The 26,237-nt window shown below is 41.4% G+C and overlaps 1 protein-coding gene across 1 annotated transcript in view; it reads left to right on the top strand.

Moving 5' to 3' along the window:
• The first annotated feature begins 330 nt into the window (after window positions 1-330).
• The window catches only part of LOC111963853 (tetratricopeptide repeat protein 33), a 50,449-nt gene continuing 24,542 nt past the window's right edge, over window positions 331-26,237 (top strand). Inside the window, 2 exon segments of the mRNA XM_070443743.1 lie at window positions 331-392; window positions 725-952. Of these exon segments, the coding sequence (XP_070299844.1) occupies window positions 331-392; window positions 725-952 (290 nt within the window).

Raw genomic sequence — 26,237 nt, 5'->3', positions numbered from 1 at the left:
CATCTTTCAACCACAAATGCMGGGGTTTAGCTGTTCAACTTCAGTACTTRTCAATGAATCACTGATTGACTTTGAACTCAGAAGACAACAGGGGCAAAGATGGATGCTCTGGAACATGTTAATGTGGGAATATTGAAAACATGTCGCAACAACGACATTCTGTTACAATGTAACTACAATCAGCTGTCAGCACATGTTCCTGATAATTACACATGATCTGACAAGAGGAAGACTGACCCACACAGATAGCTAGAGACTTTTCAAAATAGTTGTGCTGTTCCTTTCGTGCACCCACAAATTACTTCAAAAATATCTGTACTGTCCCTTTAAATGTTGTGGTTAAACAAACAGGAGCTTCCGGGTTCAATAGAAAGCAGCGGTAACCGCGTTTTGTGAGTGTTGAACACTCAATATATCCAGCCACATATTACATCAAAAGCATTCGATGAAGAATGATTAACAGTTATCGAGGTTAACGGTTAAACGTTAGCTATATGCTAGCCAGTTACTAGCTAGCTAACATTCAGACATTAGCCTGCTAGCTAGCTATAGTAACTCACTTTCCACGCTAGCCAATTCAATGTGAACAAAACTGCCTGTTTGACATTACAAACTTAAGGTTAGAAGTCTCAAGTGTCTTGTCAGCGGTAGCGAGCTATTTGCACGCAGAGAAGTTTCACAATTCTACAGTAACGTTACAGATAATTGACTCATTTCTGTAAAGGRTGGCTTCGTTCGGCTGGAAAAGGAAAGTGGGCGAGCGGGTGTCCAAGGCAGCGGTGCAGCAGTTTGAAGCCGCAGTGGAGAAGCCGGAGGAAGATGGAGTAGGCAAAGAGGACGAGKTGGACTGGCTTTATGCAATCAAGCGGCGCCGGGAGGTCCTGCTGGAGGACTGCTCTGCAAAAAGCAAGAGACTAAAGGAGGAAGGGGTGGTGCTGGCACAAGAGGGCAGGTGAGAGTGACAGCCTTGTTCATGGTCCTGATGTTCTTACTTTTTGGCAGGAGTGCAAACTCAGGCTAGGTAGTTATAAGAGCAAACTTTGTGGCAATGTCAAATTGAATACAGTTGTCTGTCACCCATGGGCTGCATGCCATCTTAACTGTACAACAAAACCTAGGGAGGGACCATATAATAGGACCCAGAGAGGGATGGACAGATTGTGTGTGTCCAGGAAATGTTCCATGTGACCRGGACATTTACTAATCAGTTTTTGTTGTTGTTTTGGGGTATTCCTCAGCATGCAGGCCACACACACAGTCAATCAGACTCCACGGATATCCCCTATGGCTGTGTACCATTTTGGAACCACCACAAAATGCTGCAGAAGTGCCTGTAAGTGACAGACTGGTGCCAGGGCCCGTGGAAAATGGCTCTCTGCCTTCAAGTTAAGTTGTATTGTCACGTGCACAGGTACAGTGAAATGCCTTTCTTGCAAGCTCTTTCCCAACAATGCAGTAATCAATATCTGTAGTACTATTTWAAAAAAAAAGTAGGAACAGAAACACATGAGGAATAGAAATAAGAAATACATGAGAAAGTAAGTAAGCTATATACAGGGTCAGTGCCAATACCATATTTACAATGTGCAAGGATACTGGAGTGGTTGGGCTGTTGCGGTGACCATATTACTGCCACTCCTGCAGCCATTAGTCATGACCATAGTCAAATTCCACATGACTGTTGACGGTAATCTCCTTTTTATGCGCTCTGGACATGTTGGTAGTACCCAACTCGCTAACGAGCATCAGGACGCTAATAGTCAGTGCTCTTATTGTCCCTCTAACCATTCTGACATCATTGCAAATGCAATCTAAAATCGCATCAAACACTTATCAAACCCATATCATGTTTTTAAAACTCAACCATTAGGCTACAATTTTTTACATCACCGTGGTGATCAATTTGAAGAAAGAAGGTCAACAACAGGTTGAAACTGAGTGGAAAACCATAGTCGTTGTGGATGTTGTTATGAAGCCAAACACAACGAAATGGACAGTGCTTTCTAAGGCGACTATTAATTCAAAGCATTTAAGACATTGCATGCAGAACACCCATACACTTATGCATACAGGTMTAAAGAAACATGATATGATGTTTCATATGTTTTAATTTGTAAGACAAAGTTTATCATTCACAACAAAATTTGCCAAATAATTCTAAATCTACCATATAGGACCTGTTTCAAATGATTACTTTTGCACAGGTACAGTGAAATGCCTTTCTTGCAAGCTCTTCATATGCGCTTGCAAGCTCTTCATATGCGCACTCGCTCCGGAATGGGGGGAAAAAACCCTTTCTATTTTATTCAGCTAAGTTCAATGATATTATTACATAAAAGCATGTAATATAAAATAATGGCATGGGACTTATAAGCACATCTTGTCAGCTAAATGAATTAGCCTACAGGCTATGGCATGGCACAGCCAGATAACATACAGTAGGCTGACTCATAGCCTATTTGGTTCTTCTAAAAAATAAATTTTCTTCATATCATAATATTTCTTCAGAGCTGCCTAAAATAAATGATTGATTTATTGTGATGGTGTATATAAAATTGATTTATTGAAGTAGAGATGTTCCAAATGTCTTCTATGTGTGGAGGCCTGAAGATGCTTAACATGGTTATGTTAATTAATGGTTCCAGGGTGTGTACCATTCCTACGATTAGTATTGACATTTTCCACCGGAAACACTCGCTTCTTCTACATTTTAGTGGCTGCAAAAAGCAGAGACCCCGTAGCATGGGCTCAGTTCTGCCGCCGATGGTTGATTTTTTAAATTTTTTATAATTGGAATCAACGACTAAGCACTGTCAATGTACTGCTTGAAGCCAATAAGGTTTTCTTTCCCCAACCATTGGTGGCAGCACTGAGCCCATTTTATGGGGCCTCTGCTTTTTGTATCCACTAGATCAGGGTTCTCCAACCCTGTTCCTGGCGAGCTACCCTCCTGTAGGTTTTCGCTCCAACCCCAGTTGTAACTAACCTGATTTAGCTTATCAACCAGGTAATTATTAGAGTCAGGTGAGCTTGTTTAGGGTTATTAAAGTGAAAACCTACAGGACTGTATTTCTCCAGGAACAGGGTTGTAGAGCCCTGCACTAGATGGAGAAGAAGTGATGTAGTAGGCTGTTATGTAGTGATATACTAGGCTGTCCGCACCATCCTCTGTAGAAGCATGCGATCGAGGGTGGTGCAGTTGACATACCAAGCAGTGATGTAGCCAGTCAAGATGCTCTCAATTGTGCAGCTTCAGAACTTTGAGGGTTTAAGGGCCCATGCCCATAGAGAATGATACAGGCCTCTAGTGGCCAAAAGGCTGGATTAGCATGGGCAGCAACACAGGGCTTCCACCATTTTATTGTAGTCAACTGCCTTGATGACAGCTTTGCACACTCTTGGCATTCTCTCAACCAGCTTCAGCTGGAATGCTTTTCCAACCATCTTGAAAGAGTTCCCACATATGCTGAGCACTTGTTGGCTGCATTTCTTTCATTCTGCGGTCCTACTCATCCCAAACCATCTCAATTGGGTTGAGGTCGGGTGATTGTGGAGGCCAAGTCATCTGATGCAGCACTCCATCACTCTCCTTATTGGTCAAATAGCCCTTACACAGTCTGGAGGTGTGTTGGGTCATTGTCCTGTTGAAAAACAAATGATGTGATGGTGTATCGCTGCAAAATTCTTTGGTAGCCATTCTGGTTAAGTGTGCCTTGAATTCTAAATAAATCACAGACAGTGTCACCAGCAAAGCACCATCACACCACCTCCCACATGCTTCACGGTGGGAACCACACATGCAGAGATTATCTGTTCACCTACTCGTCTCACACTCGTCTCTGCGTCTCACACAGACACGGTGGTTGGAACCAAAAATCTCAAATTTGAACTCATCAGACCAAAGGACAGATTTCCACTGCTCTATTGTCCATTGCTTGTGTTTCTTGGCCCAAGCAAGTCTCTTCTTCTTATTGTGGTTTCTTTACAGCAATTCGGCCATGAAGGCCTGATTCACGCAGTCTTCTCTGAACAGTTGATGTTGAGATGTGTCTGTTACTTGAACTCTGTGAAACATTTATTTGGGCTGCAATTTCTGAGGCTGGTAACCTCAGATCAATGTATCCTCTGCAGCAGAGTTAACTCTGGCAGTCCTCATGAGAGCCAGTTTCATCATAGCGCATGATGGTTTTTGTGACTGCACTTGAAGAAACTTTCAAAGTTTGACATTTTCAGGATTGACTGACCATGTCTTAAAGTTATGGGTTCAATGCCATACAACACTCTTTCTGTGGCCTCCAACTGCTCTTAAATGCTAGTAAAAAGAAATGCATGCTCTTCAATCGATCGCTGCCACACCCGCCCGCCCGACTAGCATCACTACTCTGGACGGTTCTGACTTAGAATATGTGGGCAACTATAAATATCTAGGTGTCTGGCTAGACTGTAAACTGTAAAATAGCCTCCCAACACACTACTCAGCAAATTGGATGTAGTCTATCACAGTGCCATCCATTTTGTCACTAAAGCCCCATTTCCTACCCACCACTGCGACCTGTATGCTCTCGTTGGCTGGTTCTCGCTACATATTAATCGCCAAACCCACTGGCTCCAAGGACATCTAGTCTTTGCTAGTTAAAGCGCCGCTTTATCTCAGCTCACTGGTCACCATAGCAACACCCACCCGTAGCCCGCGCTCCAGCAGGTATATTTCACTGGTCATCCCCAAAGCCAACACCTCCTTTGGCCGCCTTTCCTTCCAGTTCTCTGCTGCCAATGACTGGAACGAATTGCAAAAATCATTGAAGTTGGAGACTTATATCTCCCTCACTAACTTTAAGCATCAGCTGTCAGAGCAGCTTACCGATTGCTGCAGCTGTACACAGCCCATCTGTAAATAGCCCATCCATCCAACCAAATACCTACCTCATCCCCATATTTGTTTTTCTGCTCTTTTGCACACCATATTTCTACTTGCACATCCTCATCTGCACATCTATCACTCCAGTGTTAATTGCTAAATTGTAATTACTTCGCCACTATGGCCTATTTATTTCCTTACCTTCTTACTTCATTTGCACACACTGTATACAGATTTTTCTATTGTGTTATTGACTACGTTTGTTTATCCMATGTGTAACTCTGTTGTTTTGTCGCACTGCTTTGCTTTATCTTGGCCAGGTCGCAGTTGTAAATAAGAACTTGTTCTCAACTGGCCTACCTGGTTAAATAAAGGTGAAATAAATGTTWAAAAAATTAATAAAATGGACTGTCCTTTCTCTTTGCTTATTTGAGCTGATCTTGTCATAATATGGACTTGGTCTTTTACCAAATAGGGCTATCTTCCGTATACCACCCCTACCTTGTCGCAACACAACTGATTGGTTCAAATGCATTAAGAAGGAAAGAAATTCCACAAATTAACTTTTAATAAGGCACACCTGTTAGTTGAAATGCATGTATGTTGACTACCTCATGAAGCTGGTTGAGAGAATGCCAAGAGTGTGCAAAGCTGTCATCAAGGCAAAGGGTGGCTACTTTGAAGAATCTCAAATGTAAAATATAATTTGATTTGTTTAACACTTTTTTGGTTACTACATGATTCAAAATGTGTTATTTCATAGTTTTGATGTCTACACTATTATTCTACAATGTAGAAAATAGTAAAAATAAAGAAAAACCCTTGAATGAGTAGGTGTCCAAACTTTTGACTGGTGCTGTATATTTTGATAGACCAAAGTATCAGCTGTCACACCATAAATGAACAACCTCCTAATTATAAATATTTTTTCTCATAAAATGCAACTTTCTGGAATTATGTAACTCCATCAGACACCATAAAAGGCATTTCATTTTTACAATTATTGTCCAACAAGTGTTTAAAGGCCTTGATTAATTCTAGCATCAACACAAATCTCCATACTTATTTTGTTGTTTGTTTTGTTTTTATAGCACTTACATGGGCCAGGGATCGTCTAAGACCAGTCACCCGGACAGGTGATGAAACTGAGGAGCATTTCTGTCTCTAATAAAACACTTTTGTGGGGAAAAACTCATTCTGATTGGCTGGGCCTGGCTCCCCATGGCTGCGCCCCTGCCCATTCATGTGAAATCCATAGATTAGAGCCTAATGAATTCATTTCAATTGATTGATATCCTTATATGAACTGTAACTCGTTAAATCATTAATTGTTGCATGTTGCGTTTATTATTTTTTTCAGTAAAATTTGATCCCCCTGCCTTCTGTTTACATGACAGGATTTTACTCAGAATTAACAGAGAGCAGCAGCTTCTGGGAATAATCAATGCTGGCCTTCTGGAAGTAGATTCTGGAAGTAATCAATTCTAATACAATATAAAATATACAGTGAGTGTACAAAACAATAGGAACACCTGCTCTTTCCATGACTAAAGCCCTATTCTCACTGTACTAGTATTACTATAGAACGTTGGTTATGCAATTATTACCCCACAATGTTCGTTTTTCCAGTGGATGATTCGGACGGGATTAGTTTTACCAAACTGCCCCTGTAATAAAAAAAATATCCTCATTCACAATTGACCGTTATGACGGGAGCCTGGAGGCTCTTCTAGGCGTGAAGATTATTCAAATGTCTAAGGATAGGCTGATATTGACCTGATGACCTTCAGTTTGGAGAAAGTCAAAATAATAGTGTATATCAATAAGAACCATGAACTGTAACCTATGCAGACATCTAATTACCCGACGGATTTGGAAATTCATCAATTAATTGGCACAATATCATCCACTTCATCATTCAAAAGAGAAGTATGGCACGAGGAAAGTTGATATGACATAACGGATAATTCATCTGTAGGCTAAGTGCATAGAACTTTGTTTTAAGCATTTGTTCCCATGTCCTTACCCAAACTGGGTGAAACTCTAATATCCCTCAAAACACAGGGATGACTATTCGCATGGGATAAGTATTATCAGAGGACCTTGGAGTTTGCCGACCCTATCCGATTAGGGCTATAGGCTGACCAGATTAATCCAGGTGATATCTATGGTCCTTTAGGATTGCGTTGTGAAATGTGGCCAGAAGAGGGAGCCATTGAATTGGGAAGGCTCTGTATCAGCTAGGCTACTTTGTAGTGCAGCATTTCCCAAACGTGGGGTCAACCTGATTTGAAAATGGGGTCGCGAGAGAAAAAAACTGCGCTTGGTTCATAGAACCAACTGGTACACAGCTCGAACACCCATGCATACCCCACAAGACATGCCACATGAGGTCTCTTCACAGTCCCCAAGTCCAGAACAGACTATGGGAGGCTCACAGTACTACATGGAACTCTATTCCACATCAAGTAACTGACGCAAGCAGTAAAATTTGATTTAAAAAATATTTAAAAAACACCTTATGGAACAGCGGGGACTGTGAAGCAACACAAACATTGGCGCACACACACACACGATAACATACGCACTATACATACACATGGATTTAGTACTGTAGATATGTGGTAGTGGTGGAGTAGGAGCCTGAGGGCACACAGTGTGTTGTGAAATCTGTGAATGTATTGTAATGTTTTAAAATTGTATAAACTTTTTAAATACATTTTGCTGGACCCCAGGAATGGGGATCCAAAATAAATACAAATGTGGCTCTATCTTTTGAACCGTTTAAGCTACACAATATTATGACCCCCATCACTGAAATATAAGACTGTCAGGAACATGTATATGTCTTACGTTTCCCTCTGCAAGCCACGTATGACTCATTAGAAACGAGTGGACAAGACTAAATTGGACTGGGGGGAAAATAACCACCAATGATGATACCTTTCTGATGCATTTCAATGTTTGATCACTTCTAATGAGCGCCGGGGGAGCTGGAGCTAATGGTGTTATGCCTGTCTGCTGTTGACTGCCCAACGTGGAGCAGAAGATTATCAGCCCTGTTTTCTCTGAAATGACTCAAGGGGAATATAATGTCCATCATATATGTAGGCTACAGATGAATCTGAACTGTAAAGAATGATATGAAAAAGTTCCTAGATGAGATGAGATGACTCGAGTTTTACTTCCTATTTTTTCCCCAACAGCAGTCTATACTTCCTTTGAAAGACTGTCAAACGTGTGTCTAAAGTAACGTCAGACTGATTTGTAATAGACTCAAGTAAACATTGGAGTAAACTGTTGAAGCAGCAGCTATTCTTCCTGGGGTACACACAAAACCATAGAACATGACAAAATACAGAACACTAATGGACAAGAACAGCGACACACATTGTAACGAAGAACACTACGAGTAAAGAACAAGATTACAAAAGTCAAGTTGAGGCGAGTTTCCAAAGGTGACACACAACTGTGATATAAAAAAAAAAATAAGAATAGAAAATAAATAAATAATACTATTCTCAAACATTCAAATGCTTCGTCAAGTAGACACTGATTGCGTGTCTTGTGGGGTACGTCTGGGTTTGTGAGCTGTGTGTTAACTGACGATTCGGTTCTTTCAGCATGTCCATACTTCTTACAAAGACCAGCAGTGATGCACTCACCAATTTCAATGGCTGAGGTGAGCCTTTTGTGTCTGTAATCCATTTGCCCTTTGGGACAGGTGTTTATGAGTGGGATATTAATCCCACCTAGGGACACTTGACCGATTTTACTGTCAATAGCAGCAATGACGTCTTTTCTGACCCCTTGAAGGAAGTAATTTAACGCTAGTAATGCATTATTTGAAACCAGGATGTTTGATAAGGGATAAACCATTAACTATGGCTCTCGAGTGGCGCAGCGCTCCAAGGCTCTGCATCACAGTGTTGAGGTCTCACTACAGCCTGGGGTTTGATCCCAGGCCGTGACCAGGAGTCCTATAGGGCGGTGCACAATTGGCCCAGTGTCATCCGGGTTTGGCCAGGGGGCTTTCCTTGGCTCATTGCGCTCTAGCGACTCCTTGTGGTGGGCCGGCCACCTGCAAGCTAACTGATCGTCAGTTGAACGGTGTTTCCTCCGACACATTGGTGCAGATAGCTTCCTAGTTAAGCAAGCAAGTGTTAAGAAGCAGCGCGGCTTGGAGGGGTCATGTTTCAGAGGACGCATGACTCGACCTTCGCCTCTCCCGAGACCGATGGGGAGTTGCAGCAATGAGACAAGATCGCTATTGGATATAATGAAAATGGGGGATAAAAAAAACTTTCTGCTCATTACACTGAGTGTACAAAACATTAGGAACGCCATGATAGAATGACCAGGCCTTATTGATGTCTCCTCTTAAATCCACTTCAATCAGTGTAGATGAAGAGGAGACAGGTTAAATATTTATTTTAAGTCTTGAGACATGGATTGTGTTTTTGTGCCAATCAGAGGGTGAATGGGCAAGACAAAGATTTAAGTCTCTTTGAACGGGAGGTATATGGGAGGTATAGTAGATACCAGGGGCACCGGTTTGAGTGTGTCAAGAACTGCAAAGCTGCTGGGGTTTTTACGCTCAACAGTTTCCCATGTGTATCAAGAATGGTCCACCACCCAAAGGACATCCAGCCAATTTGACACAACTGTGGGAAGCATTGGAGTCAACATGGGCCATCATCCCATGGAACACTTTCAACACCTTGTAGATGCCATGCCCCAACAAGGGCAAAAGGGGGTGCAACTCAATATTAGGAAACTGTTTGTAATGTTTTGTACACTCAGTGTATTTTATGAGTTTTTGAAGGTTATTAGTAGCCTAATCCATACTATTCTGTTATATATTTATATTTAAGACTCTTCATATCAACAATCCAGTCCTGCCCATGGCCCAGCTACTCAGTCATATTCAAACTCTCCAACCCTCCTCTCTCTCTCTGTTGTCTTTCATCATAATATTTTTATCCCTACCAGTAGAATGAATATGATCAATCATTCTTTGTCACTAACCACAAGTGTTTAGCTTGAAGGAGCTGACAGTCATGTGTCCCAAATGGCAACATATTCCCTATATAGTGCACTACTTTTGACCAGGGCCCATAGGGTGCCATCTGGGACGCAGACACACAGTAATTACCTGACTGCTATGTCAGCGTGATCGTTTGTTTCTCTGTTCCACATTTGTCCTTAGGTGGGATGTCGCTATTATAAAATGCAGCCTTCCCCAAAGTTGTTTGATTGAATTTTAATAAGATATTGAAAAGATGTTGGTATATGCCATGCTGAGTCAGAGCTATAATCAACCTCTGTGATCTTGTGTACATCTGGTGACGGACAGCATACATAATTACCCTGTATTGTAGTCCTGCAGCCATGTGTACGTCATGTTTTTGTTCATTACAAATGTTTAATGAGGGGCAATTCTAGGGTAACAGTATTATGCTGAGACTTTTTTCACTTTAAAATGTATGCCAAACAAAGACCATTGATTTCAAAGTTAAGGCCCAATGCAGCCATTTTATATCAATATCGAATCATTTCTGGAATTTTGCTAGGACTGTCTGGAAGTGGTCTGAGTGGGGAGGGGAAAAGTAGCTGTTATTGGCAGAGAGGTTTGGAACCCTGTTTATTGGTCTTAACTAATTTACCGCATGGTGATGTCACCATGGAAATTCGAAACACCTGCCCATGGTCCTGTGTAGATTGTATTTTCAACCAGCAACTATCAGAAAATAACACAGATTTCTTTAGTGTGTTTCATCAGCTGTTGTACAATATGATATGAAACACAGGCAGTGTTTCCCCTAAGATGTTTTTCAGCAGCGGCGGCAAAGTTTGCCAGAGGTTTCAAAGCTAATTCCCTGTAATTGTACACATTTTACCATGGCTTATGCCTTATGCCTTTTTCTGATGCTATCTGAGTGACTCAAACATGATCAATTATCAACAAAATCAATGACATTTTTGGAATTTCAGATTCTGCATGAGTGTCTAGTAGTGATTGATTGTTTGTTCTCAAAGATGATCTTATTGAAAAATGTTGCTCCATTATCTTTTCTACATACTTTATCTGGTTTTAGTCATTTACGTTTACACTGAAAACGTTTTCAGTGGCGTCCACATTTTAGCAGTGGCGCAAATGGATATAGGGGAGACAGAGGAAAGAACAGAATTTTGACTGCACTGGTCATTTAACAAACTATACAACTATGCACAATGACTACTTTGAACAATTTTAAATAGTAAGTCAAAAAATATAAACAACATTTACTGTAAAAACTGTGCAGATGTTAAGTTTGGTAACAGACTTACAGTAAAGTCTCCCTCAGTTGTATTCTGTTACCAAACTTTGTATCTGCACAGTTCTTCCTGTAAATGTGTTTTTGTCAAATCAGCATAATTCTGTTACCATGGAATTACTCGTCATTTTAATTTGTTTTTGATGACATAATAAAGACCAATTTGGCTCACTCAGTCATTACTATCACTAAAATTGAATAGGGGAAAATATTCCTAATAATCAGTTGAATCAATCGAGATGTGTTCAGCTGAAATATAATTATCAAGCTAAAAGTGGGAGTTTCTCGTGGAACAAACTACGCAGTGATGTGAACATGCATCACACACACTCACATAAACACATACATTTAGCTAGATATGGAATATCCTCATGTCATTATCCTTGTACAGTATGTGACCTTTGCAACTGACCTTTCAGCCAATGAATGCTCAAACCCCAGACATTAGATCCTGTTGCTCACCCTACTTTACCAGACGCATGTTGCCAGTGGTGACCAAGTGTAATTAGGTTAGTCAGAGAAGTAACTAGATTCTGCTGAGGAAATTGTCTCTCTGGAACAGTATGGCTGGCCTGGGGTTTTTAGGGCTGGGTGGTGTTCATTAGGGCATGCGTGAAACCATTTTAAAACGTTTTGCAAAGGAAATGGGAATTCATGTTTCTCATTGAACCAGTAAGTCCATATAGTCCTTCTCTGTTTTTTCTCACTTTTCTTCTGTTTGGTGCCTAATGAACAGAACCCTGCATCCTGACGGTTGGGGAAGGGATGTCGTTTGCGGTGTTTCCCTCCTGTAACCACATTGACCCTGATGTCAGCCTGCTTTACTGAGGGTTAGATCCCCCTGAGGCCTTTTCAAGTTTGTTATCTGGATAGACCAGGCAGATTACTGAGGGTTAGATACCCCTGATGTAATAAAGCATCTTCCCGTTATCAGTTTTTTGGGAACCTACTCTGAAAATACAGTTTGCCAAGCTACCAGTTACTTCACACTGGAAAAAGTTAAGCTACACTAAAGCTCCTGAAGAAAAACATAGTGTACTTAACTAAAGTTACTTTGAAAAAGTAGTTCACCGCATCCAAACTACTTTTGATAAATTATCATACGTACAGTCGTGGCCAAAAGTTGAGAATGACACAAATATGAATTTTCACAAAGTCTGCTGCCTCAGTGTCTTTAGATATTTTTGTCAGATGTTACTATGGAATAGTGAAGTATAATTACAAGCATTTCATAAGTGTCAAAGGCTTTTATTGACAATTACATGAAGTTGATGCAAAGAGTCAATATTTGCAGCGTTGACCCGTCTTTTTCAAGACCTCTGCAATCCACCCTGGCATGCTGTCAATTACCTTCTGGGCCACATCCTGACTGATGGCCGCCCATTCTTGCATAATCAATGCTTGGAGTTTGTCAGAATTTGTGGTTTTTCCGGGTTCCCCAAACAATCGGAAAGGGGTTTCATCAGAGAAAACGACTACCCCAGTCCTCAGCAGTCCAATCCCTGTAACTTTTGCAGAATATCAGTCTGTCCCTGATGTTTTTCCTGGAGAGAAGTGGCTTATTTGCTGCCCTTCTTGACACCAGGCTATCCTCCAAAAGTCTTCGCCTCACTGTCCGTGCAGATGCACTCACAYSTGCCTACATCTGCGTGAAGAACAATGATTCCAAGCACCACCCTCTTTTTGAAGCTTCCAGTCTGTTATTCGAACTCAATCAGCATGACAGAGTGATCTCCAGCCTTGTCCTCGTCAACACACACCTGTGTTATCGAGAGAATCACTGACATAATGTCAGCTGGTCCTTTTGTGGCAGGGCTGAAATGCAGTGGAAATGTTTTTGGGGGATTCAGTTMATTTGCATGGCAAAGAGGAACTTTGCAATTAATTGCAATTCTTCTGATCACTCTTCATAACATTCTGGAGTATATGCAAATTGCCATCATACAAACTGAGGCAGCAGAAAATTAATATTTGTGTCATTCTCAAAACTTTTGGCCACGACTGTACATCTGAAATGTCATAGACTGCAAATTGCAATGACAGATCACTCTGGAATAATTTGTTAATAGAATGTGTAATTTAGCCTATTAAACACAAACAATGTTTAAAGAGAAAATTAGGCAGATCTGATGCCGAAAAATAAATTGCCTACTCAACCCATATTTTATTTTCATAAAAATAGTGTAGTTCCAGTAGTCATCTACACCACTACATGGCAACAAGTAATTAACTACTGAAAAACACTACAAAGATTAGAATTTAGTTAAACTACCAACAAGCTGCTGCAAAATGTAGTTAAATTACTAGGTGAAATACATGTAGTTCATTAATCTCCAACACCCTTTATTAGCTAGCTACTTGTTTTGTAGGCCTTTTTACAGTTTATCTGGCTAAACTTGGCAAGGAGGGTTTTATTTCTGTCACTTGTTCTTAGTTAGTTTAGTTTTTATTGACGCCAGACAGTGTTTTGTGAGGTTATTCGGCTATTATAATCTGTTGGTCTGTCATTCCCATATGGGGTGCGTGGGTGGGGGGGACATCTCGGTGCGTCAGCCAGAAGAATATTTATACGATTAAAATCCTACATACTTATCCTATGGGCTCAACTTCCTCTTTCACATCTAAATTTCTCACTCACACTCGTGTACATCATGTTCTAACTTTCCAGTTACATTTTTGCAAAGAACACCCACTGACATCACGGGTTTGTGTTGTTGTTTTAACACCTCTCTTCACACTTGTGCCTCCCTCTTTTGAACTTGAACAATAGTGTCCTATTTTTCACTTCATGAGAGGTTTGAGCAAGCTGGGGTCCTGACACTTATTGATCTCAAGTGTATGGCGGTTGATTTCAGTGTGAACTACTAAATTCTTCATTTGACCCCATCCTCTCCACTGCATGTCTCCCACACCGTTGTTGTAAATGAGAATGTGTTCCCTTATCAACGCACCTGGAAAAATAAATAAAGATGGCCTAGATAATAAAATTAAAGTATAAGGATTTACTTCCGGCTTCATGCAATGTCACCAGTGCAACTAGAGGCGACACAGCTCTAGATCACTTTTACTCCACACACAGAAACACATTCAAGGCCCTCCCTTTGGCAAATCAGATCATAATTTAGCATTAACCAAACTCTGTCCTCTGGACCCCAAGGGGTGCGTATTTTGGTTTTTGCCTTGACGCCACACAGCTGATTCAAATGATCAAAGCGTGATGATTAGTTGATTATTTGAATCAGCTGTGTAGTGCGAAGGCAAAAACCAAAACGTGCACCCCTTCTGGTCCCGAGGACCGAGTTTGGGAAACCCTGCCATAATTCTATCCTTCTGCTTACATGCAAGAACTCAAACAGGAAGTACCAGTGTTGCACTCAACACGGAAGTGGTATGATGAAGCGGATGCTAAGCTACAGGACTGTTTCACTAGTACAGACTGGAAAATGTTCTGTGATTCATGGAGTTTACCACATCAGTCACTGGCTTCACTGATAAGTGCATCGACGACGTTGGATCCATAGTAACCGTACTAACCAGAAGTCATGGATTACGGGCAACATCCGCACTGAGCTAAAGGCTAGAGCTGCCGCTTTCAAGGAGTGGGCTCTGATGCTCGATGAATGTGGCAAGGCTTGCGAACTATCACAGATTACAAAGGGAAACCCAGCCGTGAGATGCCCAGTGATGCGAGCGTACCAGACAAACTAAATAAATGCCTTCTATGCTCACTTTGAGGCAAGCAACACTGAACCGAGCACGTGCTTTTCTGGACAACTGTGTGGATCTCGCTGTCCGTAGCCGATGTGCGAAAATCCTTTAAACAGGTTTACATTTGCAAGGCTGCGGGGACAAGACTGAATACCAGGACGTGTACGCGGAGCATGTGCTGACCAGCTGGCAAGTGTCTTAAATGACATTTTCAACCTATTCCTACCAGGACAACAACCTCGCCTTCAACGTCAGCAAGACAAAGGAGCTGATCATGGACTACAGGAAACGGAGTTTCGAGCATGCCCCCATCCACATCGATGGGGCTGTAGTGGAGCGGGTCGAGAGCTTCCAGTTCCTCTGTGTCCATATCACTAAGGAATAAACATGGTCCACACATATCCACACTGTTGTGAAGAGGGCTTCTTCCCCCTCAGAAGGCTGAAAAGATTTGGCATGGGCTCTCAGATACTCAAAGTTTGACAGCTGCACCATTGAGAGCATCTTGACTGGCTGCATCACCCCTTGGTACGGCAACTGAGTTGTGCATACGGCCCAGTACATCACTGGGTCTAAGCTCCCTACCATCCAGAACCTCTATAYCCAGGCAGTGTCAAAGGAAGGCCCAAACATTGTCAGACTCCAGACATCCGAGCAATAGACTGTTCTCTCTGCTGCCGCATAGCAAGTGGTACCAGTGCACCAAGTTTGGAACCAACAGGAGCCTGAACAGCTTCTACCCCCAAGCCATAAGACTGCTAAACAAGACTGCTAAATAGCTAATCAAATGGCTACCTGCATTGACCCTTTTTTGTACGAACTTTCTTGCACTGACTCTATGCACACACACACACTGGACTCTACCCACACGCTCACACATACTTACACTGACACCCCAACACACACCCACACACATGTATACTGACACCACACACATTCACACTCACCACATACACTGCTGCTATTGCTCAGTCTTATCTATTCTGTTGCCTAGTCACTTTACCCCTACCTATATATACACATAGCTAACTCAATTACCACATGCTAATTGCATCGGGTCAAATATGACATTTCCACAAACTGGCCTAGTTTGATTAGCTTATTGCTTTCTTTTCTACAGATGATGAAACAAGTTGGTGATCTAAGGTAGTTGGATAGCAGGTCAATGTCCGTGTTTGTCATTCTAGTCCATAACCTGAATGACTCAGGGCAGTCGTATGGTTAAAGATGTTTGATAATGCTTTGTGTTCTTTTTGTGGATGCATGCTTATGGTATTAGTGGAACAGCATTTTAGCAACATTAAATCTTATTAGAATTATCTTCATATACAGCCCCAGTGAGAGGACATAGATATAGTCATTTTTATACATTCTTAGAACGTTTGGGATTTACGTATAGTGAAGCATTTGTGAAAATAATATAGTAATATAGAGTGGGGAAAAAGGCTACGTGTTTGACAATTATTAGACACTGCAGTAAATAAAACCCAATAAAAACATCGGCCTCATCCAGGACCGGAGTCTACGGAGACCGGTGTGCCAAAGCCAATCAGAGCTTCAGTAGGCCTTTATGCAAATAAGCCATTTGCCACACGGGCTTGCCATCATTCACTTTGAACTGGACAGTGTGATTACAGTTTACAGGCACTAGCAAGTTCATCGCGACTTTCGATCATTAGAACACATTTGCTAAAAGCCACCTGAATGGATTTCGGCAAATATGTAAATACCATGGGAGTCCTCTTACATTTGGGAACTTTACAGTCCTATTGATCAAACGATGAAAAAGTAGGCTATCTTATGCACATCAACAACAAGATAAATAACTAATGCTAGCCAGAGCAAGATGAGCTAAAATCTAATGAAGCAACGTCAGATAAACCCTCTTTTTCAGCTAGTTGGCCGTCAAAATTGCACTGGTAAACAATGGGGAATTGTAGCTTGTCCCAATCAACACCCAAGTTAACTGGCTAAAGATGGCTAGCTAGCTACTTCCAGACACAAATGAGAGAACACCTCACTTTGACCATTTTATTTGCCCTTGCAGAGCTGGTTAGGCATGTTATCTAGAGCGTTCGTGACTAACTTACTGTTATCGCCTACGTTTACTGACACTGGTCATATGCAATGGGTGTTGCGCGTTCGTAAATTAATCAGTTTTTCTGTGTCTCTGGCACACTCCGACGAGTGCTTTGAAATCGAAGTGTAACGTTATATAGCCAGAGTGAATTTTCGAACGAATGAGATATGCTAACTAGATAAGTCGTTAAAGTTCAGCCTAGCTAGCTAGCAAAACAATTCACATTTCTTACTAGCTAACCAAATAACACCTGTATCTCTAGCTGTGTATAGCCACCGAAAAATGATATTAAGTTAAGTCAGTCACTCACCCACTCCTCCAATGGCATGACATCCTCCTAGCTAGCTTGCTAGCTGCTATCTAGCTAACATTAGGCTCCGTGTTTTTAGCTTGCTAGGAGGATGTCATGCCATTGGAGGAGTGGGTGAGTGACTGACTTTTTTTCCCATGACTGATTTGTGATCATTGCCCTTGCTAGTTTGATTGTATTGACATTCTCAGTCTTGGTTACATTCGTCTGTTTTTGGAGGCAGCAAACAATGTACCAGGCCAGCTGTGATTTACAACTTGACAGCAATATTTCTTTAGACTACCAAGAAATGTATTGCTGAATTATATGAATCATGCATTGAACTGCATCCATCTATTCTGCCAACAATGTCTTAGAATGGAATGTTGAGTAAAATGGAACCTATTTTAAAACCTCTTACAAAGTTGGTTTTGTAGCATAAACTGGGAATTTGATATTTGACTCATATTAAACAACACAATGTAACTCCAAGTCAATCACACTTCTGTGAAATCAAAGTGTCCACTTAGGAAGCAACACTGATTGACAATAAATTTCACATGCTGTTGTGCAAATGGAATAGACAAAAGGTGGAAATTATAGGCAATTAGCAAGACACCCCCAATAAAGGAGTGGTTCTGCAGGTGGTGACCACAGACYACTTCTCAGTTCCTATGCTTCCTGGCTGATGTTTTGGTCACTTTTGAATGCTGGCGGTGCTTTCACTCTAGTGGTAGCATGAGAAAGGATGTCCTACAACCCACACAAGTGGCTCAGGTAGTGCAGCTCATCCAGGATGGCACATCAATGCGAGCTGTGGCAAGAAGGTTTGCTGTGTCTGTCAGCGTAGTGTCCAGAGCATGGAGACGCTACCAGGAGACAGGCCAGTACATCAGGAGACGTGGAGGAGGCCGTAGGAGGGACAACCCAGCAGCAGGACCGCTACCTCCGCCTTTGTGCAAGGAGAAGCACTGCCAGAGCCCTGCAAAATGACCTCCAGCAGGCCACAAATGTGCATGTGTCTGCTCAAAGGGTCAGAAACAGACTCCATGAGGGTGGTATGAGGGCCCGACGTCCACAGGTGGGGGTGGCATTTGCCAGAGAACACCAAGATTGGCAAATTCGCCACTGGCGCCCTGTGCTCTTTCACAGATGAAAGCAGGTTCACATGCACATGTGACAGACGTGACAGAGTCTGGAGACGCCGTGGAGAACGTTCTGCTGCCTGCAACATCCTCCAGCATGACCGGTTTGCGGTGGGTCAGTCATGGTGTGGGGTGGCATTTCTTTGGGGCTGCACAGCCCTCCATGTGCTCGCCAGAGGTAGCCTGACTGCCATTAGGTACCGAGATGAGATCCTCAGACCCCTTGTGAGACTGGTGCGGTTGGCCCTGGGTTCCTCCTAATGCAAGACAATGCTAGACCCTTATGTGGCTGGAGTGTGTCAGCAGTTCCTGCAAGAGGAAGGCATTGATGCTATGAACTGGCCCCGTTCCCAGACCTGAATCCAATTGAGCACATCTGGGACATCATGTCTCGCTCCATCCACCAACGCCACGTTGCACCACGAACTGTCCAGGAGTTGGCGGATGCTTTAGTCCAGGTCTGGGAGGAGATCCCTCAGGAGACCATCCTCCACCTCATCAGGAGCATGCCCAGGCCTTGTAGGGAGGTCATACAGGCACGTGAGGCCACACACACTACTGAGCCTCATTTTTACTTGTTTTAAGACATTACATCAAAGTTGGATCAGCCTGTAGTGTGGTTTTCCACTTTAATTTTGAGTGTGACTCCAAATCCAGACCTCCATGGGTTGATAAATTTGATTTCCATTGATAATTTTTGTGTGATTTTGTTGTCAGCACATTCAACTATGTAAAGAAAAAAGTATTTAATAAGAATATTTCATTCATTCAGATCTAGGATGTGTTATTTTAGTGTTCCCTTTATTTTTTTGAGCAGTGTATATTTGTTTCATATCTGCAAAGTAGTTCAAACGCTGTCAGTTCCACTTTAACTGAGTAACTTTTCAGCCAATATTGACATATGTGAGAGAAGGTCGTTGAGGTGAGACCGGGAGAGCCTATCACCTTACAAGACATTATGGTGTGTTCTTAGTCAGCGCGACACAAACACTACTGAAGCTCTTAAACTGAGACATTAAGGTTGGCTTTTCCATTATACACTCAAATACCAATTATCAAACCGTAATGGATACAAAGTTACTTTTTTACTTTTACAAAAAAACGTTTTTGTTGCATGCTGAGTGAAGCTGGTAAGCAACCCAATTGCTTCTACTGCTCTCAGACAAGACACAAACAGACAGACCGATGTCCTTATTCCTCAAGAAGGCCAGGCAGACTGCAGTCTGTGTGTACATCTACTGGACCTTCTGTGAAGTGGGTGAAGTCATAGCTACCTCCCAGGTTTATTTCAGTCCTGTATACTACTTCTGGGTATGTTTGGTGCTGGGTGTGTCTAGAGTAGAGAAGGGACTCGGGTGCTGCCGGCTTGGTTTCATATGTACTTTCTAAGCAGGTGCAAAAGATAACCTAGAAACACGAGTCAAATACAGAATAGACTTGAATACTGGTGGGGAAAACGGGCGGATGCTAGTCATCATAAATTTCCATGAACCATTTCCTTTCTGAGTCAGTCACATAGTTGACAGGTCACATCAACTACACCAGACAATAGATATAGCTGAAGTGACTCCTCTTGAACCATAGATTACCACTGATATCATATGGCATTTAATAAGCTCACATTCTTCAGGATAATAGATATCATATCCTCCTCAGATGAGGGACAATCACACAAGGGCGTATCTGATTTCAAAACTTTAATTGGTTTTCTTTATCAGTGTGAGCGTGTGTTTGCGTTCCATATTGAAGGTTAGTCAAGCGGAAGGCTATCTGTGGGCATTGGTGTTGTATTACAGCATCAGTCTATTGGCTGATCTATGTCTGTCTGTCTGTCTGTCTGTAGAGTGCGTCATTCTGCCTGACTGCCAGACAGACATCAGACTGTGGTCTTGTCTAGAGCTAAATTAACTCGTAGTTGTATCAAGGGCTTAACAATGCTTCTCATGATGTTGCAGCCCATCCGCATCTTAACACTTTAACACAACAATGAGTCGGAAGTTATGCTGTTTGTCACAGCTCAACAGAGGTGGGACCAAGTCACAAGCAAGTCTCAAGTCACTAGGTCCGAGTCTCAAGTCGAGCCCCAAGTAGAATGGGCCAAGACTAGAGTCAAGTCCAAGTCGTGCATTCTAAGAGCAAGTCGAATCGAGTCACAAGTCAAGTTAAAAAAATTAAATAAAAAATCTATACATGCAACGACTTTTTCAACTACAAATCTTTGTCTTTTTATTGAGGCTACCAGACACCTCTTCATTATTTTGTCTACAACATTTTTATTAGCCTATGTAATTGTAAAACAAGGACCTTGTAGCTGTGGTAAGGGCATGAAATCAGCAGAAGGCAAGGCAGGTTGACATGCTCATAGTGTATATTTATTTACAGGTCTCGGGTGATCCAATGGTGAAAGTGCCATATCATGCAAAATACACCAAGTAGATTTACCACATATACACGGGCAATAGCCCCAAAGAAATAGCCTCTGTATCAGGCTCAATAGCACAAAAGAAATCTGAACGGAAACCGGTAGAGGGCCAGACTGTATACCCTCCCCCTGAGAAACCAAATTGAATCGTCTTACAGGAGCTCAAACTGGTAGGCCTACACAATATAAGCATTTGCCCCCCAGGACCATGCAATTACCCAATTGGAAATAACCAATAAACTGGTTCTACAATGTAAAAGGCAATTTCCACATCCATTGTTACATTGGTACATTCGTCTTAATCAGACGTAATGATTATTATTAATGATATTTCAATACCATGCAAACATGGAACTCGTTTTATCGTATTCAACGTTCTTCTGACTCCAAAGCCCGGAGCGCAGGACACAGTCTATTTCTATGCGCACAACAAAAATGACATAGACGTAGGACACAGACACATGGAACTCTGACATAAACCGTGAAATATGAACAAAGGAAAAAATACCTTGAATAACAAACAGAACTTCTACCAAGAGTATTGCGAACGGTCACGTGCACTATAAACATCGCGCCTACTCAGGGCAGGGGTAAGAAATAGTTGGCTATAAATTGAAACTGTATCGTAGACCTATCAAACATGAAACAGATGTCTACATGTTGCAATAAACGGTACAGGGATTGAATGATGAAACGCTAGTAATTATTGTAGTATTAGATGTCATATAGATTTACCACATAGGGCCTATGCATTTAAATGTGTGAAAGCAACAGCAAACGTTTCAACAAGAGGAAAAAAACACTCCACTGGCGGGTGTTTGGAGAGCAGCGCCTATGGTGCGTCTTCGCCACAGTAAATATTCATTTTAACAACAAATTCTAAGTGCAAGCTTCATAAGTAAATTATATATGTCAAGCAAGTGTAACATACCAAAAGACCAGTAGGCCTATGCTAGTAATTGTTGCCCCATTGCTGGTGAGCTTGCGAAGTAAACAGTTCATATTCATGAGCATCAAACATTTTTGGAGCTGCATATTTATTTCAGCCAATCCTCTCTCCCTACAGCTTTTGTTTGCGCTGCACCGGATCCTATACCTCTACAGCAAATCATAAATATGTTCGCTAGCTCACCCGACCTGTGTTTATTGACAGTTTGCTGGTCCAATTAGAGTGCTGAGTTTGTTTCGCGAAACAATCTGTTGCAGTTTTTATTTTTTACAAGGGCGATGCTGCGGCTACGGTCTCTGGCTGCGTGTTGCATAATCCACATAAACTCTGTGCCACAAAATGAGTGACACAACATGGCAAGATCATTTCAAGTCATCAGTCTCAAATCAAAGTTGAGCCCTGAGTTTTGAGGCTCCAAGTCAATTTTGAAGTAACTTTATTTTCCATTCTCAAATCATCAAATGTGTGACCCGAGTCCACAACTCTGAAACTCAGTATAGCTCAGCCTGTTCACACTAGTGGGGTATCAAACCGGTGAGGCACATGGAGAGATCAACACAACAAAAACGGGGTGGTTCTATTCTTTGTGGCCTTTATTTTATTTATTTTTTATTTTTTATATTTCAGATATATTTTGGGTTCGGTCAATTTAATTGTTTGCATAATTTCTAATCCCCTTTGTATAAATACAAATCAGCACTACGCCCCCTCCCCTGATTGGAGGAAATACTTCTATTGCTATTTTCGCTCACATGTACGGTATATGTAGTTAAATAATTATACATATTCCTATTTTCCTCTTTCTGCAAGTGCTGGATTTTCACCCACATCGGCCAAACCAGCATTCATTCTTATCTTAATTCCAACCCTTCGATGTTGTCGTGTCTTTGGCATCATTCAAATCTGAAGACTTATTTATCAAATAACTCTCTGTAATTATTATTACGTGATTAAAATGATTAATCATRTAACTGTAATTAACTAGGAAGTCGGGGCACTAAGGAACATATTCAGATTACAAAGTTATAATTTTCCTAATATAACTTTCAGATTATTTTAATATCTGCTCAATTAGTCTTCGAATTAATGAATTATGATTTACCTCACGTTAGTCTCATTCCAAACGTCGTAAATTGTTGGTTATCTGCACGAACCCAGTCTTCACTGAGTCATCYATACATCAATTGTCTTAAAATCATTTATTTACTAACTAAGTAATTCACAGAAATGCATAACACAAACAAACAAAGTAGATGGTTACAAAGAAATTATAGCGGATGTGCCCTAGTGGGCTAAAACGGCCTGGCGGCTTGTTAGACAAAAGGGGAGTAGGGGTCAGCTGAAGTCACTACAGAGTTGCTAATTCTTTGCACATGAACGCTCACTCATTCGGGAACAATTGCAATCAATATATATTTACGCTCAGTGTGTCGTCGGGATCTCTGTTGAAAAGTTGTTTTCTGTTGGAGAGTTTGTCCGCCCTCTCTCTCTCTCTGTCTGCCGTGGTTAGAATGGATAGTTCAGAGTGACATTCATTCATGTCGTTATAGATAGATGTTTCGGCGGTTGTCGGTCTTCGCATTCAGTGATACCGAATTCCTAGCTGCAGACTAGTAATTAATATCAAAGACTTGTTCTTATTCTGTCGGTATCGATAGTCTAAGAGTTTAACCATGTGGTAGCGTTAAAATATTCCGCTATCTACTCAAACCTTAGGTTTATGGTCTCCTCTCAAACCTTGGCCCTCTCGTTATCGAGGTAAGCTGGTCTCCTCTCAAACCTGGGCCCTCTCGTTATCGAGGTAAGCTGGTCTGGTGATAGAAAACCCGGGTGGGGGTTTTATTTGGAAGAGCAGAAAAGGGCCTGTCCCAGGACGCAAGACCATAACTGTGCTCATGGGCGGTCCTATGATTTAGTTAAACTCCAAAGGGAATTGGAGTTTCCTTCATGAAACAGTCCAAAATCACATTACACAATTTCACAAACAGTGTCATCCTCACTCATTCATCTTATACAACAATTAGATGTAAGCCTCATATCTGAGGCTATTGTATAAACAGCGTTATGGTAATGTGGCCGTATTGTCTCCCATGAGTTTCACAAAATTGTACCAAACAGACCAGTTTGTAGCTGGATTCTTCACTGATCTTTTATACCTTCTTCAGAACATAAATGTTGTTCGGACCTCAAGTTCTGTGAGGTGGAAGAAATTCCTTTGTTCTCTCTATGAAAACTCACACTCTCTCTATACTGTGACCATGAGGAGATGATCACCTCCAGGAATTTACGACCTCTCTGAGGTCGTAAGATGGTGCTCGCTGTACCCAAAGAGGGCAACGTCATGACAATGTCCACAGGTTAACAAACCTTTCCCAGTATAATATAATTTTGCTATTTCCTTTTGCAATACATCCCTCCATTTTACTGTGATGTCTTACAAGGGTCTTGAACCTCCCTATTTGTAACATTTCTACCAGTATTTCCCTAAAAATAAATACTTTACCCAAGAGGGTAATGATATTTCCCATTGACTGATGATCGTGGTTTTTCCAGGTGCCCTAACAGTACAGTTTACAGTTTGAACCCTGATATTAAAACAACCACACATGGACCTGACTCCAAAAACGAGCGACCAATGGACAGTGTCAGAAAATATGCTCTATTGATTCTGTTTTTCTTCGTGGCAGAGTCTGCCCCATATATTGAGGATTCTTTTTGAAGCAAGTATTTTATATAATACTGTAGCTTAGATTGTCAATTGTTTTATATACACTGCATTCGGAAAGTATTCAGACCCCTCAAATTTTTTCCACGTTTTGTTACAGCTTTCTTCTAAAATTGATTTAATAATTTTTTTTCTCCTCATCAAAATACAAACAATACCACATTATGACTAAGCAAAAACAGTTTTTTTTTGACAATCCACTGAAAATATGCGGTTTTAATCCGCAAAACCCACTCTTAAACACAGGATGAGCCTCTATTAGTAGCCTGCTGGAAAAACAGTTTGGATTTAGATATAAGGTTTAATGCCTTAATATTTCAACGGTAGGTAGCATAAATGTAACTACATGTAAAGTGCGAATTTGCATTAGTATACGTATAAAATGTCCCAATGCAGTTACACCTTACTTTTCTATTTTTCAAGTTATTACATAAGCCAATCAGAATGCAGAAGTCATGGCAGAATTTGTTTTTCCGTGGAGTGATGTAATATGGAGGACCTGGCAAGCCAGCCTATTTCCTATAAAGTAAACTCCAACAGAAATAACTTCAAATTGAACGAAATCGTTTGCACTAATTAATACTGCTACAATTACATTTTCAGCAAACTTACAAGCAAATACTTTATGTATTTGTTACAAATCAACTTAGCTCTACCAGCCTGCTAACATTAACATTATGTTAGCACTATATGTCAGCCAATTGCTGTCATCACCTAGTTTACAGCTACATTAAAGTAAACCAAAGTTGTGGAAATACATAACGCCATCTAGCCAGTTATTAAAGAATATTAGCTACTTGAAGTTATCTTACCCAGCAAGCAAGCCAGCCAGCTAACGTTAGCTATTTAGCCAACTAGCTATTAGCCTAGCCAAACACCAGGGTTATGGTTGGCAAGCTACAGCCCAACTATTGGGGACTAGCTAGAAAACAACGAACCCAACACAACTAAAACATAACCACAGATCAAAGCAAAGAGAGAGCAGAGATTTACAGATTAATGACTGGGGCCCATCTGATAGTAAAACTTTTAAAAGCATGCAGACTAAGTTGGCAACCAAAGCCAGGGGGAGGCAGGTGCTTCACTGGCAGATGGAGAGTCAGAGAAATCCCAAATGGATAGAGTCCAGTTGTCCTTCAGCTAACGCACAAGCACTAAGGCAAGGCGGAAAAAGTTACAAAACACCAGTAGCCTACTTCACAGAGAACATGCGGAGAAGTTGTCAAACAAAAAGGTGAACAGACGTGGTACTACAAAATAATAGCAAGCAGGTATGACTTTCTTTCATTTTGAGCCCATGGGAAGAAGGCACCAGAGCCTGCCGTGCTAACAGGTTCCCACTAAATAACACAGCCACAATGTCCGTGAAGAGCATGCTGCATGGCCGCACGAGCCAGATCTGGTTCTTGTTTACATCACAATTCCTGTGATTGGATCTTTGTAGCTCACCACAGCCAACACTTGGTCTGGAATGTAATTACATGCGAGCATGGCTAGTGGCTAACGTTAGCCAGCTTGAGCTAGCTACCGAGCTAGCATATGAACTCTGTAGCACAGAGTAGATCCTCCATATGACGTTGAGAATTAGTGCGTTGTAATAACCCAAATACATAACCGTTTGTACCTATAGATAACCAGATCGTGAATACAACTATCGTGAATACAACTAAGTCTTTGATGATACCATGTTGTTATATTGGTGATTAATAATGAATGTTTTCTATCCTTTAAAGGGATACTTTGG

This window comes from Salvelinus sp. IW2-2015, linkage group LG5, assembly GCF_002910315.2.
Source record: "Salvelinus sp. IW2-2015 linkage group LG5, ASM291031v2, whole genome shotgun sequence".
In the NCBI taxonomy this organism is placed as follows: domain Eukaryota; kingdom Metazoa; phylum Chordata; class Actinopteri; order Salmoniformes; family Salmonidae; genus Salvelinus; species Salvelinus sp. IW2-2015.
This window is presented reverse-complemented; position numbering and strand designations above follow the sequence as displayed.